The following is a 10,000-nucleotide window of genomic DNA, read 5'->3' as shown; positions in this document are numbered from 1 at the left end:
CTGGCCAGCCTGAGGCTATTGTAGAAAACACTTGCCCAATGTTTCATGCAGTGGGACTGAACACAGAACAATGTGGCTGGGAAGCAAACTACTTACCACACAGCCAAGGAAAACTTACTTGAGTTGTTGATGTTGTTGTGATTGTTTAGCCACAAGCAGACTTTCAATGAAAAGGCTTGCCATCTGTGACCATCCTGACCTTTTTTTGTGTTCAGTTGCAGTGTATTTATTATTATACACTAATGTACATGCTTTGGCATTAGATATACAAAAATTGGAAGGATACAGAGAAGATTAGCATGGCCCTGTGCAAGGATGACATGCAAATTCATGAAGTGTTCCATATTTTTATCCCACAGCAGAAGTGTTAAGACTGATCCTTCTGGTTGTGCAAGCACCCATGGCAGTGCCATGTAAAGGCACCTGTGTGGCATCATGTAAAAGGGCCCATGCGGTGCCACGTCGAAAGCATCCAGCATATTCTGTAAAGTGGCTAGTGTTAGGAAGGGCATCAATCCATACTGGAGTCTGGTGCAGCCCCACTGGTTTGCCATCTCTGGTCACACCACCCAACCCATGCCAGCATGGAAAACAGACGTTAAATGATGATGATGGTGATGGTGATGATGATGATAATATATTCTGACAGGTGTTCTCATCTTGTTTGTAATAGCCACAACATTTTGGCTTTCACAATATCTGGCTATCTTCAGAATCCCATTGTATTTTTTGCTTTTACCTGTTTTAGTCATTGGACTGTGGCCATGCTGGGGCACCACCCTGGTAATGAGGATAATTCCTCATCTCAGAAATTCACACAAACATTTACAGTGTACTGAGGGTCTTATCCTGAAATGTGTTAGTTTCATTAAATTGGTAGTGTAATTTTGAAGATTTGGCTGCTATTTCTATTAGATTGAGTGACTGTATATAGACACCTTAGGATCAATGACATTCCAACTATGACCATACCATTCATTTATTTATCTTCTTATTTCAGACTCAAATGTTAAATTAAGTTTCTGAGCAGAAACATCTGATGTTAGGCCTACAATAGTGGCTGGCAAACATTTGGTAAAACTTACAGAAGGAATTTTGACTCTGTCTAACTGAAGAAATATGTTGTCACCAATGTCTCTGGTTCAGTGGTATGTTGTTGTTAGTTATTGCTTTGGTTTTGTGTTATATCATAATGAACAGATGTGATCGTTAATGAGCATTTTTAATATAAGATTTACTGAACAGGAGAACAATTGAATATAAACTTTTAACAACTGCTGCTAGAGAATGTCAGAGAGCTTCGGTACAAGTTTGCACAATAAGGATTAGTAAACTCCAAGAAGTTGGAAGGAATTGGTCTGAAATTGTGAAGAAGAATTCCTTTAATTTCTTGCTGGATTTAATGAAGGAAAACTTGGCGTTACCTGGCAAAAGGTGAAGATGTGTGTTCTCTGTAGTTCTCTCTGAACAGTGCGGTTGTTCTTGGCACAAATTTGCTTTCAAACTATGAAAAGCATGCAGACATTAATTGACTTTTGAGATGATGTTCATGATATGGTATCGCTGCAAGTTGGACAGACAAGTTGGCAATCAAGACAGACTGCATGACAAAACTTGGTCTTTGCATAGCACCAACCTGGTGACTGAAAATTAAAATTTTGATTCGAGATCTCACTACAACCCCTTCAGATCTGAGAGTCCTTTGTCTTACATACTAAGTAAAAAGTCTTATTGTTTCTATTGTCTCTACTTGTTATGCTACTTGGGTTTTGATGTAACCTGGTCAGTTGGTGACCCCTTGACCCTGCATAAACCTCTATAACACAATATAATATATACCGACTCCTGTATGTATAATTATACAGATATATGGTTGATATATTTGTGGACAAGTGAAGGTGCATGGCTTAGTGGTTAGGATATTCAGCTCATGATTGTAAGGTTGAGAGTTCAATTCCCAGTGATGCATTGTGTCCTTGAGCAAGATACTTTATTTCACATTGCTGCAGTCTACTCTGCTGGAAAAAAAAATGAGTAGTATCCGTATTTCAAAGGGTCAGCCTTGTTACATTTTGTGTCATGCTGAATCTCCCTGAGAACTATGTTAAGGGTATATGTGTCTGTGGAATGCTCAGTCCCTTGCACATTTATTTCAATAGCAGGCTGTTCCATTGATTGGATCAACTAGAACCCCTGTCATTGTCGTAATTGATGGATTGTTAGTATTGTTTGTGGACAGCTCAGTTGTGATGTATAAATATTGATTTCAAGTTTTAGCATGAGGCTAGTAATTTGGAGCAAAGGACTAAGCCAATTACATTGACCACAGTGCTCAACTGGTACTTATTTTATCGACCCCAAAAGAATAAAAGGTAAAAATGACCTCGGTGGAATTTGAACTCAGATGTAAAGATAAACAAAGTGCCACTAAGCATTTTGTCCAGCATGCTAACCATTCAGCCAGCTAGCTACCCTGAGTGATGTATAAATATCAAAAATAGAATTTGTTTCTTTGTAGGGCATAGTTTTGATCTCTGGATCTCTGGATTAGGGGCCTATCAAGCTTCCACTGTGCCACTTGGTTCAATGAGTGATTAAGCAAGTATATAGCATTATTTTTATATTGTCTGTTCTTGGTTATATTACTGCTATTAACATCATCCATCATATTATTATTCATTTATTTCTGTGCATTGGGTTGTGTCAAGTGTATGAAATACAATAACTGCGTAATACATGTTGCAGCCCTTGGATGTTAATTTAGTTAACTGAAAGACAATATTTCACTCTGCCAATACTCAAAGAGTTTCATTTGACAAACCACATACATAGATCCATGCATTGCAAATTTTTCTGTGTGTCTCCTCATTTGCCATTTTCACATCGGTCAGAAGTAAATCAATTTTGTAAATGTTTCCCCAAAACAGCTTAGCAAATGAGCTTGCAACTAAGAGCTTACTGTGTTGATATATGAGTAAACTACTGTTCGGAAATTACTATTTTTAAATCTCACAACGAGAGATATTCAGCAACAGTACTTTGGAGTAGAGATTGTTTGCCAACATAACATGGCAGTCCTGGTTTAGGACGAATGTTGCTGTAATTTCGCCCCAGGAGACATCGTCTCCAGCTGGCTATACGACACGATCTGTGTCCTTATATTTTCAAACAAGGGAATCTAGCACCCCTTGTTTGAAAATATAAGGACACAGATTGTGACGTATAGCCAACTGGAGACGATGTCTCCTGGGGCGAAATTACAGCAACATTCGTCCTAAACCAGGGCTGCCATATTATGTTGGCAGCAAAAATCTTTACTCTAAACTACTGTTGTTGTTATTGTTATTTAGCCTTAGGTCAACCCTGATCATGTAGACCTTCCAGCCATGACAATCACGTCTTTTTTTTAGCCATAATATATGCAGGACTTTCATATTTCTTATCTTTTATCGTTTTTTATCGTTTATCTTTTACTTGTTTCAGTCATTGGACTGTGGCCATGCTGGGGAACTGCGCTGATGGGTTTAGGTGAACAAAGTGAATCCAGTCATCATCATCATCATCATCATTTAATATTCGCTTTCCATGCAGTATTTTGTTGAAGAGGGTAGTAAGACTGAATCAAGTCTTAAGTCTTCACCCTGCTTATCAAAGATCAAATTTCTATTACAAACAGTTATTAAAGTTTTAATTTGGACTTCAAAGTTGTCACCCTTGCCTTTTTTTGACAAGAGTCATCATCAAAGCCTATGATTTTTTCTCTTCATTACAGTTGTAATTTTGATTAAATAAATGCTTTTGGTTCACTATGGGAGACTTCTATTTCACTTCTTAAGTATTAATTTCTTGAAATAAATCTTCTCTTTTCTTTGCTGTTAGGGTTTTTGTTTTCATTCTCCAAATTTCAATTCATGAAGAATTTTTTGCACATACACAGGCATGGCTGTGTGGTAAGAAGACATCTCTGTGAAATTCCATCCTCCCCCAACTCTACCTGTCATTATTTAGAACTGAAGATGGCTGAGTTTATAGGACAGCAGGGCACAGTCCAACAAAGGTATCATTAGCTGATATCCTATTTTTAGTGGGATCAGTGTATAGTGTTAAGACACAATTCTGAACCACCTATTCCATTTTACCATAAATAGGTACCCCAAGCTGGTGTACTTCATTGATATAAGCAGTAGAGACATTGTGAAACTAACTGACAAATGCTTCAGTGGCTGCCAGCAAGTAGTTCAGCCCAACTTTCAGGAAAGATTAGCTTCTTGCACAGAGAAGCTTTGTCTCTCATCTGTTTTAATAATACACAAGTTGGAATTAAGACCCAAAACATTAGATTCCTACAGTCTAAGAAAATATTGGTGTCAAATTTTGGCACAAGGCCAGCAATTTCAAGGGAAGGAGCTAGTCAGTTATTTTGACCCCAGGGCTCAACTGGTATTTATTTTATCAACCTGGAAAGGATGAAAGGCAAAGTTTGCCTTCATGGAATTTGAACTTAGAATGTAAAGATGGATGAAATACCACTAAGCTTTTTGTCTGATGTGCTATTATTCACTCACTGCTTTAGAAAATATTAACTTCCCAACTTTAGCATGGATTATACTTGTCATAAAACTTGGGAAATACAACATGTAGGCTGCAAATTCTAAAAATATGTTGGTATTTGTTGATTTTGAGTTACACTCATTAGATGGAATGTTTTCTTCACTTTCATTTTGAATGACTTTCGTTAATTGGAAAAGTTTCCATATTGATTGAAGTAGTTCTAGCTAACTGCAGATGGTTGGTTGAGAAGATGGAATGATATCTTCTTCGAAAACCATCTGCAAAGACTATTGTTAATATAAATGAATAGCTATTTGTATGTAGAAAATGCATAAACAGATTTCTATATGGTATACTTATATTTATGCATATATCATATATATATGTGTATATATATATATATATATATATATATATATATATATATATATATATATATACATATATATATATATATGTATGTATATATATATATCTTTTTACAATATTCAAACACATTTTGCCTTGATATGTATAAGTGCTAACATACAGAAACACTTTCTTTTTCTGTAACGTCTGAGTATGTATAACATATGCATACATACATGTACATATTACATACATATATTATATACATATAGTATATGATATATATATACTATATATAATATATATTATGTATATATTATATATATATATATAATATATAATATATATAATATATATAAATTGTTGGCTGTAATGGATATATAATACTGTACACTTCAATTAATATATATGTTTGTGTGTGTGTGTGTATAGGCTTCCGAAAATAATTTCTGTTAACTAGATAGATAAATTTCCAAAAGGATTCATCAAAAGAAATTAATTTGTTAAATATTATTATAAAATATAATGCAAGCATCTTCCATACAGGCTATATTGAGTATCACATATTGATATCTGGCTTTGTTCACTGAAGGCTATTTAATGTTTGTACATGAAGAATAAGGTCATTAGAAGTACTTCTCTTGAAATGTGAATCTATGGTAACAATGGTTTGGAAATTGGAGTGTTTCCGCTACTACAATAGTTGGCTACTGAATGAAAATTTCTATATAGATGATAGTTATTATCATGGTGGAATTGGTGTGCTTTGATGTGAGTGCTGAAGGCTGTGTCTGTAAGGCTTCCATGTAAAATGATGTCTTGATTCCCTGCTAATAGATTTATCAAATTACTTTAGACAAGTTAGATGCTACAGAATGGCATATAATTAACTTAAACTTGTCAGATAAAATCAACTGCACAGAATAGTGAAATTATTTGAAAGTGATATAAAAACATGGAATAACTAAACGAGAATTATACCATAAAATAATCAAAAAAAAAAAAAAAAAAAAGAAAAGTGTTGAAAAAATTATTGTTTTTATTGGTAGAAACAGGTGTTATGAGGGTAGGGTATATGTTTGCCAGTGTAAATGTGTTTTGGTGCCAGCACGAACAGGCATGGAGGTCCATTGATGTAGTAGCAGATATCAGAGCAAAGATCTCACTATCAAAATATTGATTGGGAGATGAAGTAAAGGAAAGAGAGAGAGACCAATACTTACTTAACACTTCACTGAACCAGTCTCTGAAATGTGAACTGTGCTACTTCTCAATTCATTCCCTTGTTCATCGACGCAATAACACACCGAACCAGTACACTGCACTTTAGCATAATTTCCATTACGTTCACACAGGAATATTCGGTCGTTTTTCTCGTCTGGTCTCTCCTTTATCATGTTCAGATATTTTAGCCGGTCACGGGCGCATTCTGGAATTTCACAATGATAGTAATTAGAAGTGAAAGATTGAAATAATACAGAAATGAATTATGGCAGCAGAAGGATCTGGATGAGAGATCCCTGAATTGAAATGTTCTGTTACAGCCTTTGTGTTGCATGCTTAAGTATTTTGGTGTCTTGGGTTGAATACTTGAACATTATAAGAAAGTAAACAGGAGCATAATTTTATAAAATAAATATCATGTGTTTACAAAATGCTGTAGAATGTAGTATATTTAAATGAATGCTATATGGCTTGTGAGATGTTATATAGTTAAATCATAGTATGCTACATATTAAATTACAGCACACGATATGTTTAATGGTAGTGCACTACATGTTAAATATTAGTACACTATATAGTTAAATGATAGCTCACTATAAATGATACACACTGTACATAATATACACTATAAATGATACATAATACAAATGCTAGAACAATATATGTTAAATAATTGTACATTAATTGTTAAATGATAATATACTATAAATTATAGTTTCCTACATACTGTATTTGATAGTACACTGCATGTTAACAAAAAGCTAAATAATTTTCAAAATCACAAATTGCACATTTCATGAAATATGTCTAGAATCAATACCAGTCTGATTCCACTTTAATGTAATTATTTGGTATAAGGGAGCTGGGAAAATCATGTCTAGTTCAGGAGACAAAGAGATGTTGTCAAAAATGAAATCAAACTGTTGAAAGTAAGAGATATGAGTTAAAACCTGCTGAAAGTGTGTTTCTTCACTGCATAACAATCGCCCTCCCCCCACTGCCCTACTAACTAATAAATCTAGACCACACATTATTTATTAAATAACATGGTTTCTATTGATTTGGTTATCCACGTGTTCAAAGAATGTATATGCATAATTAAATCCATTTAGAGAATTCCTGCAAGAGAAGGTTGTGGTGAGTGTGCGTGATGAGTCATATAACCACTATAAATATCAAAGGAACATGAAATACTACAGGCTCCCTATTTGTAAATAATACACAACTAAAACCCTCAAACTCCCTGCAAAATGCCAGACTTCATTATTTCTGTTGACCTTTCATATCCATCAGTCATTTCTAAAAATAACCAGGGCAAAGACTAGAAATTTCCTCAAAGCAACAATATATTTCAGTAGCTGTGAAATATAACTGCAAATATAACTCACACTAGATTATTGTTCAAATATTTAGGATAGTGAAATTTTCCAGATAACACATACATTTTAACTTTATCCAAAATAAAACCATTGAACTGGTAATGAAGGCTTCACACATTCACCCACTCAGCAACATGGAGTAAACATCTACCCTCTCAATGTTCTGTGTCTCCTGTCTGTCTTTTTTAACATTACTATAATAACTTGCAAACAAACTATGTAGTATCTGAGCCCAAACTGACTTGATACACTCTTCTCTTCCATACTTTATCTTTTGTATGTCTCATATGATCCCCATACTGAATCGCTTTACTAATCCTTTTACTTCAGACCAGGAATCCTCTAGAACCCAACCCTCCTTCTCTTTCTGTTCAGGGATTATCTTTTAAAACCTCAATCTTCAATATCTAGGTTGATCTGTTCTTTCCTCTTTTTTCTCAAATAAAGGATGCAAAAAAAAAAAAAATAATAATAATAAAGAAGAAGACTCGGATAAATGTTGTGAGTGAAATGTTCAGCTGAAGTTAGTCTTGCCTGAAGTTATATCTGACCTGAGGTTAGAATAGGCCTGAGGTTAGAATAGACTTGAGAATACACTGATCTGAAGTTTGAACCGACAATAGCAGTGACCCGAGGTTTGATCTGACATGACGTTAGATCTGATCTGATTGACCAAACAGAAAATGTTACATTTCCAAAACTGCTATTTGCAGTAAGCTTCAGAAAATAATAGAATGAAAGTAATTTGTTGTGATATGTTTAGTTAATATGCCATTTAGCATTTTTTCATGTTATATTGCTATAAAGGAATTATCTCTCAGATGGCTGAAATGTATTCTATTCAGATCCCTATAAAATATTAGCAATCTTTATTGATGTGTAAGAGCTGTATTTTGTAGAAAGCAAACCTTGTTAATAATTTATTCATGAGAAAACTACTTAAAATATTAAGATGTTTTTTATTCTCCATCTAAACATGCATCAGTAATTTATAAATATAAGATGAGCTAAAGATGAGAGCACAGCGAGTTGGGGGAGTTTTGTGTTATCCTGTTTAGTTCCATTTGAGTTAAGATCAATATTACAATATGTATCTCTCAATAAGAATATGTACATGTGCACAATAAAGATTAACAAGAATTGTTTGTGTGTAAAGTATGTATGGGCAGGAAGTGGTATCAGTATTTCCATCAGTGGGAGGAAATTTATTTACAGTTTAACAAGTCAATTCAATATTATTTCCTGGGCAGAACCGACTAACATATAATAAATGCCAGCTTCAAAAGATACAAAATACTGTGTATTATATTAGTGGAATATGAACTTTGAGTTATGGGAAGAGAAGTTTGTTGAGAAAATATTATTGAAAAGAAATCCTTCATAAATGAACAAATTATCTTGAATTTTGAATGAATTTGAGAGAAAACTGAGCAAATAGCCGCCAGATATTGTTTTATATAACAATCATTTCATATAGCTATTGTTTTATATAGCTTTTGTTATGTATAGTGTTTAAATTTTATCACAGCTGTTGTTTTATATAACAATTGTCTATTATGATATTTGAATGTGATATTGCAGATTAGATTTAGGGATATTGGGAATACAAGAGAACAAGGAATGGCGGTTAAAAGCATCAAAATGTCATGGAAAAGGGCAAAGAGTTCCTTTGTAATTTAAAAATTGGATTGAAATTTGTTTAGTTCTAGTGGCTAAAATCAACTGAAAGTTAGGCAGAATAAAGCAGTGATTAAATTAAAAAACGTAAATCTCAGAAGGAAATTACTCAGAGACATCAGCTGCATAAAACACAATAGTTAAATTATTATCAACATACTTAATAGAACACACATCAAAATGCTGATTAAAAATAATGATGCTGTAGGAAATGATAATGTTTACTAAATGACTATACATTATTGTAGATGCTGAAGTTATCAAAAGAGACATCAAGCTATATTATCTTTTCTTCACCACTTGGCTGTTCTTATTTATACAGAAGACATTTCTAAATAATTAACCAGCCTCAGTCATTTATCCTTTTAAATATTCTACATTTTCACTCATATTCATGTAATATTATTGTAATTTTGTGCATCTACTCAGAGATTCTCTCGTCATTATTTCAATAAGTGCAGTAAAGTCTGACCCATCTCCGCATCAACAATGTTAACCAAGGGAAAGGCAGAGGTTGATACTGCTTTGCACATGTAATTTAAGGACAACTATTAATGTTGTCTGTTGTTTGCTGTCTGCTGTGAATTAATGTAACTTGACCCTGAAGAGATGCAAGACCCCATATTCTTATCTCCTGACAAGAGTGAGTTGGGATATTGCATTGAAATGTGCATAGGTTATTAAACAAGTTTTACTATGGATTGTGCTATGGCTCTTATTTAAATTGATATATATATATATATCATCATCGTTTAACGTCCGCTTTCCATGCTAGCATGGGTTGGACGATTTGACTGAGGGCTGGTGAAACTGGATGGCTA

At 33.9% G+C, this 10,000-nt stretch overlaps 1 protein-coding gene and 1 non-coding gene across 2 annotated transcripts in view; one reads left to right on the top strand and one right to left on the bottom strand.

Annotated features, from left to right (window-relative positions):
• Positions 1–10,000, bottom strand: part of LOC106870717 (saxiphilin) — a 112,373-nt gene that overhangs the window by 21,789 nt on the left and 80,584 nt on the right. Inside the window, exon 4 of the mRNA XM_014916885.2 lies at positions 6,123–6,328. Within this exon, the coding sequence (XP_014772371.1) occupies positions 6,123–6,328 (206 nt within the window). The remainder of the gene's footprint in view (positions 1–6,122; positions 6,329–10,000) is intronic.
• LOC128249725 (U6 spliceosomal RNA) lies at positions 249–350 on the top strand. Its single transcript, XR_008265836.1, has one exon. It is a non-coding gene; the product is annotated as a U6 spliceosomal RNA (small nuclear RNA).

The sequence above is a fragment of the Octopus bimaculoides genome, chromosome 17 (genome assembly GCF_001194135.2).
Source record: "Octopus bimaculoides isolate UCB-OBI-ISO-001 chromosome 17, ASM119413v2, whole genome shotgun sequence".
Classification (NCBI taxonomy): domain Eukaryota; kingdom Metazoa; phylum Mollusca; class Cephalopoda; order Octopoda; family Octopodidae; genus Octopus; species Octopus bimaculoides.
This window is presented reverse-complemented; position numbering and strand designations above follow the sequence as displayed.